Raw genomic sequence first — 22,893 nt, 5'->3', positions numbered from 1 at the left:
CCTAAGTTCTTCCTGTCTATAATGAGAACGTTGACCTACAGCAGTTTGTTTAAGCAACATGACCCTTTTTCAAATGAAATCTTATATACGAAAAAAAACAACATAAAAATTAGGGCTGCTCTGGTTCAAGTGAGGCTGGCACGTATAGGCCCAGCCCCTTGGTATTGCCTCTTTACCCTGTAGGATCCCCTGAGACCTTCTAGTGCTCCTGGTAACACATTTCGAATCACTTTGAATTGTATCTTGTTTAAAGTCTCATCAAACTGTGAATTAGTCCAGTTAAGGTCTTATTTTATCCATTTCTAAAGCTGGTAGGAGGGGGCAGGATAAGATCTCTGCTTCACGTGATTTTTTTTTTTTTGGAGATGGAGTCTTACTCTGTCGCCCAGGCTGGAGTACAGTGGCACGATCTCGGCTCGCTGCAAGCTCCGCCTCCTGGGTTCATGCTGTTCTCCTGCCTCAGCCTCCTGAGTAGCTGGGACTACAGGCGTCCGCCACCACACCCGGCTAATTTTTTATATTTTTAGTAGAGAGGGGGGTTTCACCATGTTAGCCAGGATGGTCTTGATCTCCTGGCCTCGTGATCCGCCCGCCTCGGCCTCCCAAAATGCTGGGATTACAGGCGTGAGCCACCACGCCCGGCCCCTATTTTATCCATTTCTAAAGCTGGTGGGGAGGGGGCAGGATAAGATCTCTGCTTCACGTGATTTTTTTTTTTTTTTTTTTTTTTTTTGGGATGGAGTCTTACTCTGTTGCCCAGGCCGGAGTGTGGTGGTGTGATCTCGGCTCACTGCAACCTCCACCTCCTGGGTTTAAACGATTCTCCTGCCTCAGCCTCCTGAGTAGCTGGAATTACAGGTGCCTGCCACTACGCTCAGCTAATTTTTGTATTTTTAGTAGAGATGGGGTTTCACCATAATGGCCAGGCTGGCCTCAAACTCCTGACTTCACGTGATCCACCCACCTCGGCCTCTCAAAGTGCTGGGATTACAGTCGTGAGCCACCGCACCTGCCTACTTCACATGATCTTCTAAGGGAAGGAGAAAGTCAGAGTTGTATGGAAATCCATGATGGTCTTTTCAGGCTCCCATCCATGATATAGTTTGCGGCTTTTCAGTTTCTGCCTCAGTCCTCTTCCAACCCTTTTACCCACAGGAAGTTGGCCAACCTCTGTGGAGTTCTCTCTGGTCCCCCCTCCCCCGTAACTGCAGAGGTATTAGCATCTGATTTGAGTGGGAGCAGCCTTGTGATTTAGCACATTAATGGAGCAGTGGTTGTGCCTTTTCCTTCTCACATTGTTTTCTTATCCAGGAATAAGTGCCCAGGTCCTCCGTCTCACATTCAGCTAGTTGAAAGTCTGGGTACCATAAATCAGGTGTTTTCAGAGAAACTGGGTTGCCCACCTGTAAAGGGAGAAATTGTTTTCTCATGGAATCTTGAGGAAAGCATTTCTAAATGAGGATCCCCATGGACAGGAAGTGGAACATTCATTTCAGCCTTTTCTCATCAACAAGGAACACTAGTCATATGCTCAAGCAATATGCTAGGCATGGGCGGAATGCATAGACCTATTCTTTAGGAGCTTAGTGTCTCTGTTTTAAGTGTCCTTGAATTCCTAGTATTTCAGATAGGGGAAGGTACAGCTGGAATAATTGATGATGATGATAATGATGGTGTTAGTTAATAATGTTTTCTTTTGTCTTCTGTCCATTGAATGCTCAGTATCAAGCCAGCTAGTTTAAAAAGAATTCTAGCACTTTGGGAGGCTGAGACGGGCAGATCAGGAGGTCAGGAGATCGAGACCATCCTGGCTAACACGGTGAAACCCCTTCTCTACTAAAAATACAAAAAAATTAGCCAGGCGTGGTGGCGGGCGCCTGTCGTCCCAGCTACTCGGGAGGCTGAGGCAGGAGAATGGCGTGAACCCGGGAGGCGGAGCTTGCAGTGAGCCGAGATCGTGTCACTGCACTCCAGCCTGGGCGACAGAGCGAAACTCCGTCTCAAAAAAAAAAAAAAGAATTCTAGAGGTTGGGAGCAGTGGCTCACACCTGTACTCCTAGTACTTCGGGAGGCCGAGGCGGGAGGATCGCTGAGCCCAGGAGTTCGAGACCAGCCTGGCCAACATAGTGAGACCTGTCTCTACAAAAAATAAGCAAAGTCAGCTGGTCATGGTGGCATGCACCTGTAGTCCCAGCTACTTGGGAGGGTAAGGCTGAAGGGTTGCTTGAGTCTGGGAGGCAATTTTAGTGAGCCAAGCGTGGGTGACAGAGCGAGACCCTGTCTCAAAAAAAATGAATTCTAATATCTTTTGAATGAAGATCTTTCTCCTTCATTCTCATATTTGTACTATGTAGCTGAAGTAACAAGGTTGGACAGTTTCATGTGGATTACCTAAGGCCTTGCATACAGAAGTATTAATTGAGGCAGGATTAAAATCCAATGATTCTTGACTCCTACTTTGTGTTTCTTTCTAAGAACTTAACCATTTTTTTGTAATAGGATGCATTAGGGAGTGCTCTGAAACAGGGTTTCAGGAGTGTGGATATTGGAATCTATTCTCCCAATTTTATTTATTTTTATTTTTTATTTTATTTTATATGTGTATTTTGAGACGGAGTTTGGCTCTTACGCCCAGGCTGGTGTGAAGTGGCGCGATCTCGGCTCACTGCAACCTCTGCCCCCCGGGTTCAAGTGATTCTCTTGCCTCAGCCTCCCGAGTAGCTGGGATTACTGGTGCCCACCACCACGCCCGGATAATTTTTGTATTTTTAGTAGAGACGGGGTTTCACCGTGTTGGCCAGGCTGGACTCGAACTCCTGACCTCAGGTGATCCACTTACCTTGGTATCCCAAAGTGCTAGGGTTACAGGCGTGAGCCACCATACCTGGCCCCACTCTCGCAATTTTATTTGGCCTTGAAAACAAGAGTGCTGAATGGATGGGCAGAAGAACCCGTTCTACCTGAGATGGTATAGGTCTGGTAGTCCTGTCAATGAGTCAGCCAGCCTTCTGGGCTGTGGCCACTCCCTAGGCTTTTAGAGCTTTATGATTATTGCCATAGTCTAAGGACGAGCCCCAACAACTCCTGTTCTGAGCTCTGGCCTCATCTTTCATCAAAGGCAACAGATTCAGACAGGCCACTTGGAGTGGTCACCTAGGAATCTGGCAAAGTACCATAGCAACAGAAAGCCTCTCCTTAAATCAAGCAGAATTTGGGATATGGCAAGAACAGGCTCTGCTCACACATGCCTCTCCTTGGTGGGGTGTTCCCTTATAGTGCTGATTGGAAGCAATGGTTCTGTGAATCTAGGAGCAAATATTGTCCATGAAGTTGTTATTTGCATCATTTCTAGATTCTGGCACTGTGGGGGCAGACTTTATTTTGGCAACAGATACTGGAATTCCATTCCAGGATTACACACTTTATCTGGACCAAGTTGATATCCAGAAGGTTGTAGGGTAAAGTTCATCATCCAGGGGTAGGTTGGCAGGATCCCCAAGAAATTGAGTTGCTTTGCTTAAAAATGAAACTGGCTGGGCATGGTGGCTCATGTCTGTAATCCCAGCACTTTGGGAGGCTGAGGTGGGCAAATCGCTTTGAGCTCAGAAGTTGAGTGCAGCCTGGGCAACATGGTGAAACCCTGTCTCTACAAAAAATTAGCTGGGCGTGGTGGTGTGCATCTGTAGTCCCAGCTACCCAGGAGGCTGGGGTGGGAGGATCACTTGAGCTCAGGAGTTTGAGGCTGCAGCGAGCTGTGATCTTGCCACTACACTCCAGCCTGGGCAAGAGAGCGAGACCCTGTCTCAAAAAACAAAACTGAAGAAAGAGTCGAGTCAGAAAGATTGACATGGGCCTGCAAGAGGTTTCATATCTTGTTCTTATTCTCATTACTTTCTCTCAGAGATGGAAACTGAGGTGAATATTTCTTTCATAAGCTCAAGAGGCCACAGTGGCCAGTTGTAGGAATGAGACTTTTAAATCATGGGCACCTCAGTGTTCTAAGGATTTAATTTCTTTTTCCCTTCTAATTATCTTCCCAGGCTGTAGGAGTCAAGTGAGTCACCCTTTCTCTTCTTCCCCAGGCAGAAATTGAAGTGACAACTTAGTGCTAGGGAGGGGCTCTGACCTGGATGACTGGTTTTCAGTTTCTCTCCCTCCTTCTTAAGGAACCTAGGAGGTCAGGCTTTGGGGTGAGGTGGTGCAGGAACTCTTCTTTTTGCTTATATTCCACTCCAAACCCTGCCAATGCATGGAGACATCTTTTCTGAACCAAAGAACTCATAGAGGAAGAAGCTTCCATGGGGGGCTTTCTTTGAGGATAGTATAGAACTATGACTGAAGGTCTGTTTAGTCCCTAAAATTGACGCCCTCGCTCCAGCTTCATTATTTTGTCTTCTAATTGTGTACTGACGTATCAAGAGAACCAAACAGCTAATTGATATTTACTATCTAAAAAGCCTGGCATATAATAAATACTAAAAACTTTTCAAAATGAATGGCTGAATGGAATTTGAATAAATAGATGGTGGTAGTAAAGATTTGTGAGATGCTTTGTGACAGTTTTGTCTCTTATCTTGATTTGCTTGCATCTTGTGAAGGAACTGAATTCCTCCAAACTTCTCTGAGTCAGTCTCAGGGCTGTGCTTTTTGTTTTGGTGGGTGCAGATATCTTTTCTTCACAGAATGCTGGACTGCTGTGGTTTAATTCTCTGGAATCATATGCTGTCTTGTTCTGTCCTCTTCTTCCTTTCCTTCAGTGAGTTCTTCCTTTCCTTTGACTGGTCCAGATAAAGGGGACAAGGACAGATGCTGTCCTCATTCTGGAGATTAAGTTCTCAGCCACAAAGTAGATTAGAGTATTTATTCACTGTCTTGGTAGTGGGAAGTTCTCCCTGAGCTGAGACAAGAGTGTTTGATACTACTGACAAAACAAGCAGCACATCAGGTTCTTCCAAAACTTCCAGCTCCCAAAACTTCCAGCTCAGCAGAGAAAGGAAGAGCTCTTGAAGCATTCCTACGTAGATTCAAATCCTTAAAGAAACTGAGTTTAGTTCTGGACTAGAGAATTGTTTTTTTGGTCAAGAAAAGTTACCTTAAAGCATGTCTCTTGAGTTGACTGCTGTGGAATACTGTGTATGTTTGGGTAGTTTCTTTTTCCTACAAAATTGAGGACTTCTTTGGTCTGATAGTCTCTATCCTCCCCCATTCCTGCTTCATTTTTAGACATCAAAGGGTTTACTTCTGTGTCTTGATATCCATTCTCATCTGTGTGTTTTAAAAGAATTTCCCAACCTTAAGAACTGGCCTCTAGTTGAGTAAACTCTCGGGCATATCCAATGCAATGAAGAAACTTTAGGCACTTGAGTGGTTCAGTCCCCTGGCAAGGGGGAGGGGGGGCTAGAAAGGTAGGTGGTATCCCATGCTTTGGGCCAGTGTGCAGGTCAGTGGGACATGGCTGGGATCCAGAAACCTCAGGCTGCTCCAGAGAAGGGAGTGTAGCTGGTATCAGTTACATAGTCAGTACCTGGTTCTCATGTCTGGTTAGAAAGGAGATAAGGACAGATCTGAAAACATGTGGCAAGATCCACAGGGTAAGAATGAATCTGAAGCACAAAGACCTTAGTGCAAGGGGTTAAGATGGGAGAGATTCTGAGTCTTGTACTTTTATCTAAAGTGAGCAGTTTCCATAGGAAACTAGACTCACTTGGTGGGAAAGATAAAGATAATTTGGGATGGCAAAGGTAAACCACACAAGATTTATCTATAGGTAGGGGGCTAAGTCTTTACAGATTTTTGTATGTATGGTTCGTGTCCAAAATATTAGAGGCAACCCCTCATTTTCTTTATTGTCTGTGCAGGTGTCCAGGACTAAGCCTGTATGTGTCACCTGCAGTGCCCATCTACAATGCAATTATGTTTCTCTTTGTGTTGGCCAACTTCAGCATGGCCACCTTCATGGACCCAGGGATTTTCCCTCGAGGTAAGATCTGCTTCTCTCTTAGAAGCACCTCATACTGCCTTTGAAAAATAATGATTTGGCCATACGCGGTTGATCTTGGGCCTTAAGAGTCCTGGGATTTTTGGATATGAAAAATAATGATTTGGGCATATGCAGTTGATCTTGGGCCTTAAAGTCCGGGGATTTTGGGATACTTTTATCATTTTCTGATGATGAAAATCAGGTCAGGGTCTTCAGGAATATATGTCATAACTTCTAGTCCTATGATTCACTTTGGGTCAAATCTTTGAGTTTTAGTTATTTGTTCAGCAGAAATTTATTTAAAGCATACGGGTTGGATGCTATTTTTACATACAGTAATACCCATAGTGAATTAAGACAGTTATAACAGTGTGATGCAGACTATAATGGAGGCAAGAGCAAGGTTCTGTGAGAATACAAAAAATTGAGAACAAAGAAATATGAGAACATATTTTGCCCAAATAAATTGGGGAAATGCTGCTGAAAATAGGTGGGAAAGACTTTACCAAGTAGAATATAGGAGGGAAGGGCATTTTTAGGCAGAGGAAACAGCACATGCAGAAGCTCGTAGCCATGAAATGGCAGACTTAGTGGGGCTAGAGGATGTTATGCATGGTGTGACCAGAGGGATGGGAGGTAAACCCAGAGCCAAATTGTCAAGGACTTTATATACTAAGTTAAATAGATCATACATTTTCCTTTGGATAGGAAGAGGTCTTTAATTGGAGGACTTAAGATCAGAATTCCTTTTAGAAAAATAATTCTTGTAAGAAGTACAGCTACCTTTTGGGAGGCTGTGGAAATAAACCAGATGAGAACTTGAATTCAAGGCTGGATTTACAGATTTTTTAGTAGTAGACTCAACAATTTTTCATGACTTTTCATGATTTTATTGGGCAAGAGAGAGAGTGGAGGAATTAGCTAGAGTAGTTTCAAAGTTCATAACTGGGAGATAAGTTGGATACTGATTTTTCTAAACCTGAATATGAGATACAAGAATGTCAAACGGGTTTGGAGGGAAGACAGAGAATAAATACTCTTAGACATGTTGAATTTGATATACTTGAATCAGCCAGGTAGAGTTACCCAGTGGGCAATTGAATAGTCAGTGTTGAAGACCTTGATTTAATAATCTTCATCCATGTGGTATTTGAAACAACAGGAGTAAGACTGTCCAGAGAAAATACTGTGAGATTATGAAAGAACTGAGGTTAGACCTGATCAGCACTGACATTTTTGTAACGATCAGAGGAGGAAGAGCCATTGAAGAAGGATTGAGTAAGAAGAGTTAGTAGGAGGAGAAATAGAACAAAGTGGGAACTAAGGAAAATTCATCAAGTAGCCGATGGTTGGCAGTATTAGAAATTAGAGAGCTCCAATAGTATGGAAACTCAAATTTCCCATTTTTTTGGTAACTAAGAAATAATTTTTTTTTTTTTTTTGAGACAGGGTCTCACTCTGTTGCCCAGGCTGGAGTGCAGTGGCGCAATCATGGCTCACTACAGCCTTGACCCCCCTGGGCTCAGGTGATCTCCCACCTCAGCCTCCAGAATTGCTGGGACTACAGGCGCAGGCCGCCACACCCAGCTAATTTTTCTATACCTATTCTTGGTAGAGATGGGGTTTCCGTATTGGCCAGGCTGGTATCGAACTCCTGACCTTGTGATTCGCCTGCCTCAGCTTCCCAATGTGCTGGGATTATAGGCGTGAGCCACCGCGCCTGGCCCAAAATTACTCTTTTAAGAAGCAAGCTGGCTGGGCACAGTGGTTCATGCCTGTAATCCCAGCACTTTGGGAGGCTGAGGTGGGCAGATCACCCGAGGTCGGGAGTTTGAGACCAGCCTGACCAACATGGAGAAAACCCATCTCTACTAAAAATACAAAAAATTAGCCGGGCGTGGTGGCGCATGCCTGTAATCCCAGCTACTCAGGAGGCTGAGGCAGGAGAATTGCTTGATATCTTACGGGAGAAGGAGAGAGTTTTCTAGGATACAGATTTTAGCTTGTTTATAGCGTGAGGAGATGGAACCAGAGGAGAGGGAAGCTGAAGTTGAAGAAAGGTGATAATTGAAATTGGACTTTTAGAGGAAGGAGATGCTTTCCAGTACATATCTGAAGGTTATGCTTGCAGAAGAAGTAGGCTCTTTCTGGAATAGGAGGGGAGAGAACCATCAACAGTGGACTAAAAGGTAGAAAGAAAATAAGTTGACAAAGATTGTCACTGATGCATGTAGTTTTCCTCTCAAATGTGAGGTTATTTTGCAAGATTGAGACAAGTAGTTTCGGGCTAGCAACTCTGGTGAGATGAAGTTTTTCTGAAATTCACTGTAGGCTTGGTGTGGTGGCTCACATCTTAATCCCAGCACTTTGGGAGGCCAAGGTGGGCAGATCACCTGAGGTCAGGAGTTCAAGACCAGCCTGGCCAACATGGTAAAACCCTGTCTTTACTGAAAAATACAAAAATTAGCCCGACATGGTGGTGGGTGCCTGTGATCCCAGCTACTTGGGAGGCTGAGGCAGGAGAATCACTTGAGCCGGGGAGGCAGAGGTTGCAGTGAGCCGAGATTGCGCCATTGCACTCCAGCCTGGGCAACAGCAAGACTCTGTCTCAAAAAGAAAGAAAAAAAGAACTTCATTGTGCTCCCAAAGCCTACATCATTGTGCTTCATTTGTGACTTCCCTTCAAAGATTGGGTGAGGGAAAAGAACTTTGTGTCCCTAAAGCCAAGGAAGGCTATTTTAATGAGCCTTTAATGTTCATTCATCAAATATTTATTGATGTAATATGGAAGGCACTATGATGGTCATTTGGGGTGATGTTTTTAAGAAGGTCATTGCTGGCCAGGCTTGTTGGCTTACGCCTGTAATCCCAGCACTTTGGGAGGCCAGGGCGGATCACTTGAGGTCAGGAGTTCGAGACCAGCCTGGCCAACATGGCGAAACCCCATCTCTACTAAAAATATAAAAATTAGCCAGGCATGGTGGTGCACATGCCTATAACCCCAGCTCCTTGGAAGGCTGAGACAGGAGAATTTGCTTGAACCTGGGAGGTGGAGGTTGCGATGAGCCGAGATTGCCCCATTGCACTCCAGCCTGGGCGACAAGAGCAAAACTCCCATCTGAAGAAAAGTAAATAAAAAATAAAAAGGTAATTCCTTTCAAATAGCTCAGATTAGAAAGGAAGATAGGAAGACACCTCTATAAACAAATACACTGTGGGCCGGGTGCGGTGACTCACGCCTGTAGTCCCAGCTCTTTGGGAGGCCCAAGTGAGTGGATCACCTGAGGTCGGGAGTTCGAGACAAGCCTGACCAACATGGAGAAACCCTGTCTCTACTAAAAATACAAAATTAGCCGGGCGTGGTGGCACATGCCTGTAATCCCAGCTACTTGGGAGGCTGAGGCAGGAGAATCGCTTGAACCTGGGAGGCGGAGGTTACTGTGAGCTGAGATTGCGCCACTGCACTCCAGCGACAGTGCGAGACTACGTCTCAGAACAAACAAACAAAAACCAAATACATTGTGTAAGAGTAATCAAAGAGATCACTTCTGGTAGATGATGATGTAGAAGGATTAGACATTTCAAAATAAGGAGCATTTCAACTGGGCATGCTGGCGCCCACCTGCAGTTCCAGCTACTTGGGAGGCTGAGGTTGGAGGATCAATTGAGCCTAGGAGTTCAGGGCTGCAGTGAGCTGTGGTCACAGCACAGCAGTCCAGCCTGGGTAATAAAGCAAGACTCTCTTAAAAGAAAAATAGCATTTGAATTTTTTCCCTTTAAAAGAAAAAAATCTTTTTTTTGAGACAGAGTCTCATTCTCTGTTGCCCAGGCTGGAGTGCAGTGGCGCCATCTCGGCTCACTGCAACCTCTGCCTTTCGGGTTCAAGCAATTATTCTATCTCAGCCTCCCGAGTCGCTGGAATTACAGGAGCGTGCCACATGCCTGGCTAATTTTTGTATTTTTAGTAGAGATGAGGTCTCACCATATTGGCCAAGCTACTGTGGAACTCCTGACCTCAAATGATCCACCTGCCTCGGCCTCCCAAAGTGCTGGGATTACAGGCATGAGCCACTGTGCCTGACCAAAAGAAAAAATCTTTTATTTAAAGATTTTAATAAGCAGTGCACATTCATTATGTACGAAGTATAAAAAAGGCAAAACATTACCTATAATTTCACAGACCAGAGCTAACTACTGTTATATTGTGGTATATATCCTTGCAGTATTTTGAAGACTTAAAAAATATATATGTATATTTATGTATACCATGTATCTGCAGTATATATTTGTGTGTGTGGTTTTTTTTTTTTTTTTTTTTTTTTTCAGACAGTGTCTTACTCTGTCACCCAGGCTGGAGTGCAGTGGCATAATCTTGGCTTACTGCAATCTTTGCCTCCCAGATTCAAGCCATTCTCCTGCCTCAGCCTCCCAAGTAGCTGGGATTACAGGCGTGTGCCGCCACCCCTGGTTAATTTTTGTATTTTTTGTAGAGATGAGGTTTCGCCATTTTGGCCAGGCTGGTCTTGAACTCCTGGCCTCAAGTGATCTGCCCTCCTTGGCCTCCCAAAGTGCTGAGATTACAGGCATGAGCCACTGTATCCGGCCGTACAGTTCTTTACCTAGCATTTCTTGTGATGTAAATATGAAAAAATGCTAGGTAAAGAAATCAGTAAAATTTGAAAACTTATTTTTAATTCCACACTATCATTTATTTAATTTTTCCTTCCCACATTTTTTTTTTCCTAGGTTAATAATAAAAATTGCTCTGGGTGCGGTGGCCCATGCCTGTAATCCTAGCACTTTGGGAAGCTGAGGCGGGTGGATTGCCTGAGCTTAGGAGTTTGAGACCAGCCTGGGGAACACGGTAAAACCCCATCTCTACTAAAAATACAAAAAATTAGCCACCGAAGTGGCATGCGCCTGTAATCCCAGCTACTTGGGAGGCTGAGACAGAAGTATCACTTGAACCCGGGAGGCGGAGGTTGCAGTGAGCCAAGATCAGGCCCTTGCACTCCAGCTTGGGCAACAGAGCAAGACTCTGTCTCAAGAAAAAAAAAAAATTGCTAACTGTATATGAGAAGGCAAATAATGTCTTTTAAGTTTTGAAATGGGATGGTGGGTTTCTGATAGCTGAAAATTGAGAGAAAGGGCATTTATGCCTGTGCAACAAATAATACTGAAATATGTATATGTAGAGAAAATTCATAGAGTAGGGGAAGACATTTTGGGAAGGGATTTTTTTTTTTTTTTTTTTTGTAAGATGAAGATGAAGTCTTGCTGTTGTTGCCCAGGCTTGAGTGCAGTGGCGTGATCTCAGCTCACTGCAACCTCCGCTTCCCAGGTTCAAGCGATTATCTTGCCTCAGCCTCCTGAGTAGCTGGGACTACAGGTGCACGCCACCACACCAGGCTAATTTTTGTATTTTTAGTAGAGACGAGGTTTCACCATGTTGGCTGTGCTGGTTTTGAACTCCTGAGCTCAGGCAATCCGCCCTTCTCGGCCTCCCAAAGTGTTGGGATTACAGGCATGAGCCACCATGGGTGGCTGGGCAAAGGATTCGTGCCTGGAAAAAAAGGTTGATGTTAGTTCCTCTCTTGGATTGCTATAGTTCACTCATATAAATGTAGATACTGAACTCTTATGCAAAATCATTATGTATGTGCTTTGATATGTAAACTGTTTCTTTAAAATATATTCATATACTTAAACCAAATAACACCAGCAGATGCATACAAGAGCTACCTCTTGAGTCATTTTATCTCGAACCTCACTTCCCAATGCAGAATAAATTGCTTCCTCATCCGTGTTCCCATAGTGTTGTATAAAGACCTGACCTCACAGTCTTATAGTTCCTAGTTCCTAGTCTCACTCATTAGACTGTGAATTCCTCAAAGGCAGAAGCTATATTTTAAACATCATTGGATCCCTAGCACTTACTACAGTTCTGGCATAGTTGTTTTTAATTGACTTTTCCTCTCTACAGCTGAGGAGGATGAGGACAAGGAAGATGATTTCCGAGCTCCCCTTTACAAAACAGTGGAGATCAAGGGCATCCAGGTGCGCATGAAATGGTGTGCCACCTGCCGCTTCTACCGTCCCCCTCGATGTTCCCACTGCAGTGTCTGTGACAACTGTGTGGAGGTAAGCACCCTGGGTGGGGTAAGACTTCATGCTTAACCTTCATTGTCTTCATCCTAACCATATAATAGATTCTTAGCTTTGGATGTGGTATAGTCCTGTCTAACTACGTTGGCCACATGGTCCAGCTCTGTCAAGTGGTGTTAATAATGACATAGCATGAGAGGCAGAGCATAAATATTATTGCAGGAGGGAAGCTTTAACTCAATATGGGCATAGGCTTTCTTTTTTATTTATTTTTACTTTTTGTGGTGATGAGGTCTCACTGTGTTGCTTGGACTGTCTCAAATTCCTGGCTTCAAGTGATCCTCATGCCCTGGCCTCCCAGAGTGCTGAGTGCTGGGATTACAGGCATGAGCCATTGCACCAGCAGGGTGTAGGCTTTCTTGACACCAAGATTTATAGTTCTAGCCTTCTATCTATTGGCTCATTTTTGGTTATTTATCCTGGCTTTGCATTTTCTCTTCCAGAAAATCATGCTGTTGTGTTTCAATTTGTTGTAGTTCTTTTCCTGCCTGTCCTTCTGCATCCCTTGTCCTTTTTCCATTCCATTTTCACTTAGCTATAAGCAGTTACCTGCCAAATCCTCCATACAATCCTCTTTTCTCATGAATCTTGATGTTTCTGCAAAACCTCTGACATTCGTCACTTTTAGAGTTCCTTGGTCACGTAGGATAAATGTTGAGAGCCGGCCTTGGTCTTTTTATGTATTGATTTATTTATTTGTCGAGATGGAGTCTCGCTCTGTCGCCCAGGCTGGAGTGCAATGGCGCAATCTTGGCTCACTGCATCCTCCGCCTCCCGGGTTCAACCGATTCTCCTGCCTCAGCCTTCTGAGTAGCTGGGATTATAGGCGTGTGCTACCACGCCTGGCTAATTTTTGTGTTTTCAGTAGAGATGGGGTTTCACCATGTTGGTCAGGCTGGTCTCGAACTCCTGACCTCGTGATCTACCTGCCTTGGCCTCTCAGAGTGCTGGGATTACAGGCGTGAGCCACCGCGCCTGGCCAATTTTTTTTTTTTTTTTTTTTAGAGATGGGGTCTTGCTATGTTGCCCAGTACAGTGGCTATTCACAGGCAGTCATCATAGTTCATTACAGCCTTGAACTCCTGGGCTCAAGCCCCAGCCTCCCAGGTAGCTGGGACTACAAGTGTGCACCACTACGCCTGGTTTGGCCTTGGCCTTTGACTAACCTCTGGAAGGTCTCCCTTGCAGATTTATAGAGCAAAATAAACTGGATTTAATTTTGAACTAATCGGTGACCATGATCATAAATTACTAAAACCAAAACTTAGCTGCCATTTGTTTCTCTTCTTGACAGAAGTAATTTAATGCTGTGGTCCAGGGATGCCTCTCATCTGTCTCTCTTTGTCCCTAGGAATTTGATCATCACTGCCCCTGGGTGAACAACTGTATTGGTCGCCGGAACTACCGTTATTTCTTCCTTTTCCTCCTTTCCCTGACAGCCCACATTATGGGTGTGTTTGGCTTTGGCCTCCTTTATGTCCTCTACCACATAGAGGAACTCTCAGGGGTCCGCACGGCTGTCACGTATCCTTCAAGGCCTTTTAGGTTGTGGGATTGGAAGGGGGAGGAATGAGGGCTAAAGGGAAAATGGCTGCAGTAGGGGCCAGGGAAAGTGAGGTCATGTTGCTCTGTTCTCCTTGATTGTTTGGCATCAGAATGGCAGTAATGTGTGTGGCTGGCTTATTCTTCATCCCTGTAGCTGGTCTCACGGGATTTCACGTGGTGCTGGTGGCCAGGGGACGCACAACCAATGAACAGGTATGGAGAGAAGTGACGAGAGACCCCTGAAGAGCAGGTCATGTCTCTAGCCTTCTGATTGGTGTGCAGTGTAGTGCTTCCACAAAGAGATGCTTAATGAATACTTTTCATGATTATGTAGAGATTAATGGTAGAGAGTGAGGTAGTCCTAGTTCCTCATGTAAGTGTAGAGGCCATGTAAGAATAGAGGCCATTTCTCACATATACACCATGGAATACTATGCAGCCGTAAAAAAGGATGAGTTCTTGTCCTTTGTAGGGATATGGATGAATCTGGAAACCATCATTCTGAGCAAACTGTCACAAGGACAGAAAACCAAACACCGCGTGTTCTCACTCATAGGTGGGAATTGAACAATGAGAACACTTGGTCACGGGGTGGGGAACATAACACCCTGGGGCCTGTTGTGGGGCAGGGGGAGGGGGAGGGATAGCATTAGGAGATATACCTAATGTAAGTGACGAGTTAATGGGTGCAGCACACCAACATGGCACACGTATACATATGTAACAAACCTGCATGTTGTGCATATGTACCCTAGAGCTGAAAGTATAATAATAATAAAGATACTCTCAAAGAGATGCTAAGACAATAGAGATAAAGGCTGAATTTTGCCCTAAAATATCTTTTTTTTTGAGACAGAGTCTTGATCTGTCGCCCAGGCTGGCATCCAGTGGCGTGATCTTGGCTCACTGCAACCTCTGCCTCCTGGGTTCAAGCGATTCTCCTGCCTCAGGCTCCCAAGTAGCTGAGATTACAGATGTGCATCACCATGCCCAACTAATTTTTGTATTTTTAGTAGAGACAGGGTTTCACCATGTTGGCCAGGCTGGTCTCGAACTCCCGACCTCAGGTGATCTACCCACCTCAGCCTCCCAAAGTGCTAAAATATCTTTTATTTATTTATTTTATTTTTATTTATTTATTTATTGTAATTTTAGTAGAGATGGGGTTTCACCATGTTAGCCAGGATGGTGTTGATCTCCTGACCTCGTGATCCACCCACCTCGGCCTCCTAAAGTGCAGGGATTACAGGCGTGAGCTACCCCGCCCGGCCTAAAATATATTTTATAACAAAATAATGTCTATCTCCAAAGAAGGTCTTGGATGGTTTGGTATCATCACCTGAAATATCAATTGAGAGATCCAAACCAAACTGAAACTAGACAATATAGCATGAAGAATAAGATGATAGTTTTTTAAACAATACTCACCATAGAACTTGGTATCCAAATAATAGTATTCTTTCTTTAGTTTGTCAAAAATTATATTAATAGATTTTTAAAGTGTAGCAAGACATATATGTATATGTATATATATGTTCATATGCATATAAATATTTAAGATCTTCCTGAAAAAAAAAAAAAAGAATAGAGGCCATTTCTTAGTTAACAGACATTTACTATATGCCCACTGGATACTGGAGAATTTAGGCTCTGAGTTTATAGAAACAATGAAAGACTTGGGCTAGCCCTCAAGAAGCTTATAGTGCTGCTTACAGGAAAGCAATGATTTTTGTGCATATAATAGTAGCTAACCTTAATTACTTTTTTTTTTCTTTTTTGAGACAGAGTATCGCTTTGTCACCCAGGCTGGAGCCCAGTGGCTGGGGCGCAGTGGCACGATCTCGGCTCACTGCAACCTTTGCCTCCTGGCTTCAAGCAATTCTCCTGCCTCAGCTACCCAAGTAGCTGGGATTGCAGGTGCCTGACACCACGCCTGGCTAGTTTTTATAGTAGAGATGGGGTTTTGCCATGTTGGCCAGGTTGGTCTCGAATTCCTGACCTCAGGTGATCTACCTGCCTCAGCCTCCCAAAGTGCTAGGATTACAGGTGTGAGCTGCCATGCCCAGCCCTTAATTGCTTATTCTTTATCTTAGTTTTCAGTATTTAGAAAGCTATCCCATTTTACCTGAGGAAACTGAGGTTTTGGGTCAGCAACCATGAGGTAGACCTAGGATTTGAACTAAGGACCCTGACTGTAGATTCCCTGCTCTTAACCATAACATATATAAATTTCTTGTGTTTTACTCATTTGCATATCCCTCAGATAGTGAGTGCACAATAACTTGTAATAGATTTGTATTTTGGCCTTTGGAAGTCAAGATCTCACCTTTTAACCTGGTATTTTTTTCCTCCCTCTAGGTTACGGGTAAATTCCGGGGAGGTGTGAATCCCTTCACAAATGGCTGCTGTAACAATGTCAGCCGTGTTCTCTGCAGTTCTCCAGCACCCAGGTACACCTATCCCTTTAGTCTACTGTTTACCATTGGTCAGAACTTTTATCTTCTTTGGGCTTGTTCTGGTAAAGGAGGGGTCTGGTGGGAGTCAGCCTTTAGGAAGGGTTCTCTCTCTTAGAATGGTAAGTACCCACTCTATCTTAGAATGGTAAGTACTCTATCTGAGAATGCTAAGTACCTACATGCCCATCCTTTAGTGCAGTGGTCCCTAACCTTTTTGGCAGCAGGGACCGGTTTTATGGGAGACACTTTTTCCACAGATGGGGGCTGGGGTGGGGTGGTTTCAGGATGAAACTGTTCCACCTCAGATCATGAGGCATTAGATTCTTGTGAATCTAATGCTCACACCCAGCACTTTGGGAGGCTGAATCACTTGAGGTCAGAAGTTCGAGTCCAGCCTGGCCAATATGGTGAAACCCCTTCTCTACTCAAAATACAAAAATTAGCTGGGCAAGGTGTGTAATCCCAGCTACTTGGGAAGCTGAGGCAGGATAATTGCCTGAACCCAGGAGGCAGAGGTTGCAGTGAGCTCAGATCACACATACAACCTAGATCGCTTGCGTGTGTAGTTTACAACAGTGTTCTAGGGTTTGTACTCCTAAGAAAATCTAATGCCTCCGCTGATCTGACAGGAGATGGAGCTCAGGTGGTAATGCTCGCTGGCCCACTGCTTATCTCCTGCTGTGTGGCCCAGTTCCTAACAGGCCACGAACCGGTACTGGTCTGCAGCCCAGGGGTTGGGGACCCCTGCTTTAGTGGACACTGAATTACATTGATACTCTTCAGGTATTAAGGTAAATCTTTGAGAATTGAGGGTGAATAAGATACACTCTAAAGTGCTTTCCTTGAGCTAGGTATCTGCTCACAAAGGCCTAGTCCTGCTGCAGTCCTTCACAGAATCAATTCTGTTTATTGCTAAGTAAGAGATGGTCAAAACTGCAATTACTTTTGTACCAACCCAATAAAAATGCTTTACACAAACAGTAGATACTTTAAAATATAAATGAATGAAAGCTCGCTCTCTCTCTCTCTCTCTCAACACTTAGGTATTTGGGGAGACCAAAGAAAGAGAAGACAATTGTAATCAGACCTCCCTTCCTTCGACCAGAAGTTTCAGATGGGCAGATAACTGTGAAGATCATGGATAATGGCATCCAGGGAGAGCTGAGGAGAACAAAGGTGAGGAATTTAGGGAAGTCAAACTAGATAACATGGAAGTCTCACCCAAGGCAAAGAGGCAAAGAGATGGAAGCTTGCTTTAGTTTCCTTTTTTTTTTTGGAGACAGAGTCTTGCTCTGTTGCCCAGGATGGAGTGCAGTGGTGCTCACTGCAAACTCTGCCTCCCGGGTTCAAGCAATTCTCCTGCCTCAGCCTCCTGAGTAGCTGGGATTATAGGTGCCCGCCACCTTGCCTGGCTAATTTTTGTATTTTTAGTAGAGATGGGGTTTTGCCATGTTGGCCAGGCTGGTCTCGAACTTCTGACCTCAGGTGATCTGCCCACCTCGGCCTCCCAAAGTGCTAGGATTACAAGCATGAGCCACCGTGCCTGGCCCATATGTCTTACAGTGTTTATCACTTACTAATTTGTGTTAAAATTACATAAATACAAATCTTGTTTTCTACATTAGATTTTTTTTTTTTTTTTTTTGAGAGGGAGTCTTTCTCTGTTACCTAGGCTGGACTCCAGTGGTACGATCTCAGCTCACTGCAACCTCTGCCTCCCAGTTTCAAGCGATTCTCGTGCCTCAGCCACCCGAGTAGCTGGGACTACAGGCATGCGCCACCACGCCCGGCTAATTTTTGTATTTTCAGTAGAGGGAGGGTTTTCCTGTGTTGGCTAGGCTAGTCTCAAACTCCTGACCTGAAGTGATCCAACTCCCTCAGCCTCCCAAAGTGCTAGGATTATAGGTGTGAGCCACCGCACCCGGCCCTACATTAGACTTTAAGTTCATTAACAGTAGAAAATGAATTCATTCATTTCCATGTCTTCATAGGACTTAACAGCTTACAGCTAGATGGTAGGAGCTAAACAAGTAGTTGTTGGTTCAAATTGGGCAAATAAGTGACAGAATTAAAACCTTTTTTAAACCCTTTCTTCTGCCGGGTACAGTAACTCATGCCTATAATCCCAGCACTTAGCGAGGCTGAGGTGGGAAGATTGCTTGAGTTCAGGAGCTCAAGACCAGCCTGGACAACATAGCGAGACTCCATCTCTAAAATAGACTAAAATAAAAAATAGAAAATTTTTCTGGCTGGGTGTAGTGGCCTATGCCTGTAATCCCAACACTTTGGGAGGCTGAGGTGGGTGGATCACCTGAGGTTGGGAGCTCGAGACCAGCCTGACCAACATGGAGAAACCCTGTCTCTATTAAAAATACAAAATTAGCTGGGCATGGTGGCACATGCCTGTAATCCTAGCTACTTGGGAGGCTGAGGCAGGAGAATTGCTTGAACCCGGGAGGCGGAGGTTGCAGTGAGCCAAGATCGTGCCATTGCACTCCAGCCTGGGCAACAAGAGTGAAATTCCATCTCAAAAAAAAAAAAAAAAAAAAAAAAATTAGCCAGGCGTGGTGGCACATGCCTGTAATCCTAGCTGCTTGGGAGGCTGAGGCATGAGAATCGCTTGAACCTGCGAGCCAGAGGTTGCAATGAGCTGAGATCACGCCACTGCACTCCAGCCTGGGTGACTGAGCAAGACTCCATTTCAAAAAAAAAAAAATACTTTTCTTCATCTAATGCTATACCCAAACTGATTCTTGTGCCTTGTCTTCCAGTATAGTTTAGAAATATATGACAGGCAGTGGCTCATGTCTATAATCCCAACACTTAGGGTGGCCAAGGCAGGGTGGTATTGCTTGAGGCCAGGGATTCAAGACCAGCTTGGGCAACATGGCGAGACCCCCCATCTCTACAAAATAAAGTAAATTAACTGGGTGTGATGGCATGTGCCTGTAATCCCAGCTACTTGGGAGGCTGAGGTGGGAGGAGCACTTGAGCCTAGGAGTTGCAGGCTGCAGCGAGCCATGATCGTGCGTGCCACTGTACTCCAGCCTGGGCAACAGAGTGAGACCTTGTCTCAAAAAAAAAATACATGAGAACTGACTCCCAAATACCTCTCTCTTATATCAATTTAATACTTTGAGTTGCCATAATGCTCAATTTCTAAATCTGATTTTCCCTCCCTTCATCAATCCAGTCTAAGGGAAGCCTGGAGATAACAGAGAGCCAGTCTGCAGATGCTGAACCTCCACCTCCTCCTAAGCCAGACCTGAGCCGTTACACAGGGCTGCGAACACACCTCGGCCTGGCTACTAATGAGGGTAAGTAAGGGCTGCCTTGATTTGCAAGATACTAGAACTAGGGGTAGGATTGAGAAGGTTGCTTATGAGCTGTAGAAGACAGGCAAGGGCTGGGAGATACTACTCGTATTGTGACTTTAAACACCCAACAGTTGGTACTTGTGCCACTTTGCAACTGAAAGAGAAGAGATGCCATTTAGCTGTTGGCAGTGAATGGGACTTTTGCCAGGAAAATGGTCAGCCTCTAGGCAGACCAGACAACATCACAGGACTTTTTTGGTGCATTTACCCACCCTGAATTCTGGGCTGGTGTGAGTCTTTAAAAGTCTTGATTTCAGCGAAGGGTATATCTATTCCTACCTTGTCCTCTCCCTGTACTTAAGGAACCCTAGGCAGATAAAGTGAACAACTCATAGACTAGACGCAGTGGCTCACACCTGTGATCCCAGCACTTTGGGAGGCCAACACAGGAGGATTGCTTGAGCCCAGGAGTTCAAGACCACCCTGGCAACATAGCAAGACTCTGTCTCTACAAAAAATTTAAAAAAATTAGCTGGGCATGGTGGCATATGCCTGCAGTCCCAGCTACTCAGGAGGCTGAGGTGGGAGCCCAGGAGTTCAAGGCTCCAGTGAGCTATAATTGTGCCACTGCACTCTAGCTTGGACAGTAGAGTGAGACCCTGTCTCTTAAACCAAAAAACCGCTTGTAAAGTAGTGCCCCCTTGGCCTTTTTTCTTGCAGATAGCAGCTTATTGGCCAAGGACAGCCCCCCGACACCTACCATGTACAAGTATCGGCCGGGTTACAGTAGCAGCAGTACGTCAGCTGCCATGCCGCATTCCTCCAGCGCCAAGGTACTGAGTACTCTAAGAGGTGGGGTAATAACATGCCAACTGGCTGGGCACAGTGGCTTATTCCTGTAATCCCAGCACTTTGGGAGGCCAAGGTGGGCGGATCACAAGGTCAAGAGATTGAGACCATCCTGGCCAACATGGTGAAACCCCGTCTCTACTAAAAATACAAAAATTAGGCCAGGCGTGGTGGCTCACGCCTATAATCTCAGCACTTTGGGAGGCCAAGACCGGTGGATCACAAGTTCAGGAGTTCAAGACCAGCCTGGCCAATATGGTGAAACCCCATCTCTACTAAAAATACAAAAATTGCCGGGCACAGTGGCTCACGCCTGTAATCCCAGCACTTTGGGAGGCTGAGGCAGGTGAATCACGCGTTCAGGAGATTGAGACCATCCTGGCTAACATGGTGAAACCCCGTCTCTACTAAAAATACAAAAAAATTAGCCAGGCGTGGTGGCAGGTGCCTGTAGTCCCAGCTACTCAGGAGGCTGAGCCAGGAGAATGGCGTGAACCCAGGAGGCGGAGCTTGCAGTTAGCCGAGATCACGCCACTGCACTCCAGCCTGGGCAACAGAGCGAGACCTCATCTCAAAAAAAATAAATAAATAAATACAAAAATTAGCTGGGCGTGGTAGTGGGGGGGCACCTGTAATCCCAGCTATTTGGGAGGCTGAGGCAGGAGAATCATTTGAATCTGGGAGGTGGAGGTGGCAGTGAGCCGAGATTGCGCCACTGCACTCCAGTCTGGGTGACAGAGTGAGATTCCGTCTCAAAAAAAAAAAAAAATTAGCTGGGCATAGTGGTATGCACCTGTAGTCCCAGCTACTTGGCAGGCTGAGGCAAGGAAAATCGCTTGAACCTGGGAGGAGAATTGCTTGAACCTGGGAGGCGGAGGCTGCAGTGAGCCGAGATCCCACTGCTGTATTCCAGTCTGGCGACAGAGGTGAGACTCCACCTCAAAAAAAATAAAAATTAGAAAAAAAGGCCAAGCACAGTGGCTCAAGCCTGTAATCCCAGCACTTTGGGAGGCCGAGGCAGGCGGACCACCCGAGGTCAGGAGTTTGAGACCAACCTGGCCAACATGGTGAAACCCTGTCTCTACTAAAAATACAAAAATTAGCTGGGTGTGGTGGCAGGGCGCCTGTAATCCCAGCTACTCGGGAAGCTGAGGCAGGAGAATCATTTGAACCTGGGAGGCTGAGGTTGCAGTGAGCCAAGACTGCACCATCACACTCCAGCCTGGGCGACAGGGTGAGACTCTGTCTCAAAATATACACACACACACACACACACACACACACGCCAACTGTTATGGGAAAAAAAAGAAGATTAGGAGAAGGAAAAGGCAGAAGGGAAGAGAAGAAAACAAAGGACAAGGACATTTCACTAATTGTTGGCATTCATGGAACTGAATCTCCTTGATACTGTGTCCATCAGACTGGGCAATATAGCATAATAGATTAGTGCTTGATCCGCGTTTATAACCTAGTTCTGCCCACGGGCGAGATACTCAACCTTTCTATGCCTTGCTTTCTGTATCTGAAAAAGATGATATTTGCCTGAATTCAGTTTTTCTTGAGGGATTAACCCAGATAATGCATGTAAGAGTTCTAAGCATATTACTGGCACATAATTCTCTTTTTGACCAACTCCTTGAGCTCTGGGGTCTAGCTTCTGTCACAAAAGGAGCACTAAGAGCCTGCTTTACTTTCTTCCTCAGTTGAGTCGTGGGGACAGCTTGAAGGAGCCAACCTCAATTGCAGAGAGCAGCCGTCATCCCAGCTACCGCTCAGAGCCCAGCTTGGAACCAGAGAGCTTCCGTTCTCCTACATTTGGCAAAAGTTTTCACTTCGATCCACTATCCAGTGGCTCACGCTCCTCCAGCCTCAAGTCAGCCCAGGGCACAGGCTTTGAGCTGGGCCAGTTGCAATCCATTCGTTCAGAGGGCACCACCTCCACCTCCTATAAGAGCCTGGCCAACCAGACACGCAATGGAAGCCTATCTTATGACAGCTTGCTCACACCTTCAGACAGCCCTGATTTTGAGTCAGTGCAGGCAGGGCCTGAGCCAGACCCACCTTTAGGCTATACCTCTCCCTTCCTGTCAGCCAGGCTGGCCCAGCAACGGGAAGCCGAGAGGCACCCACGTTTGGTGCCAACTGGCCCAACACACCGAGAGCCCTCACCAGTCCGTTATGACAATCTGTCGCGCCACATTGTGGCCTCTCTCCAGGAACGAGAGAAGTTGCTGCGCCAGTCACCCCCACTCCCAGGCCGTGAGGAAGAACCAGGCTTGGGGGACTCAGGCATTCAGTCAACACCAGGCTCAGGCCATGCCCCTCGTACTAGTTCCTCCTCAGATGATTCAAAGAGATCACCTTTGGGCAAGACTCCACTGGGACGCCCAGCTGTCCCCCGTTTTGGCAAGCCAGATGGGCTAAGGGGCCGGGGAGTAGGGTCCCCTGAACCAGGCCCAACAGCCCCATACCTGGGCCGATCGATGTCTTACAGCAGCCAAAAAGCCCAACCTGGTGTCTCTGAGACAGAAGAAGTGGCCTTGCAGCCATTACTGACACCCAAGTAAGTATTAGTACTATC

General features: G+C 45.6%; 1 protein-coding gene across 4 annotated transcripts in view; it reads left to right on the top strand.

Annotated features, from left to right (window-relative positions):
• Positions 1 to 22,893, top strand: part of ZDHHC5 (zinc finger DHHC-type palmitoyltransferase 5) — a 33,177-nt gene that overhangs the window by 8,549 nt on the left and 1,735 nt on the right. For 3 of the 4 annotated variants that reach the window (XM_054438302.2, XM_063671807.1, XM_054438303.2), the window contains 9 exons: positions 5,859 to 5,980; positions 11,964 to 12,121; positions 13,497 to 13,669; positions 13,801 to 13,903; positions 16,049 to 16,140; positions 17,190 to 17,322; positions 19,340 to 19,463; positions 20,184 to 20,296; positions 22,016 to 22,875. In XM_054438302.2, coding sequence (XP_054294277.2) covers positions 5,859 to 5,980; positions 11,964 to 12,121; positions 13,497 to 13,669; positions 13,801 to 13,903; positions 16,049 to 16,140; positions 17,190 to 17,322; positions 19,340 to 19,463; positions 20,184 to 20,296; positions 22,016 to 22,875 — 1,878 coding nt within the window. The remainder of the gene's footprint in view (positions 1 to 5,858; positions 5,981 to 11,963; positions 12,122 to 13,496; positions 13,670 to 13,800; positions 13,904 to 16,048; positions 16,141 to 17,189; positions 17,323 to 19,339; positions 19,464 to 20,183; positions 20,297 to 22,015; positions 22,876 to 22,893) is intronic. The other variant, XM_054438305.2, reaches the window with a different exon arrangement.

This window comes from Pongo pygmaeus, chromosome 9 (genome assembly GCF_028885625.2).
Source record: "Pongo pygmaeus isolate AG05252 chromosome 9, NHGRI_mPonPyg2-v2.0_pri, whole genome shotgun sequence".
Taxonomy (NCBI): Eukaryota; Metazoa; Chordata; class Mammalia; order Primates; family Hominidae; genus Pongo; species Pongo pygmaeus.
The sequence above is the reverse complement of the archived record's forward strand: the minus strand, read 5'-3'. Positions and strand labels throughout refer to the sequence as shown.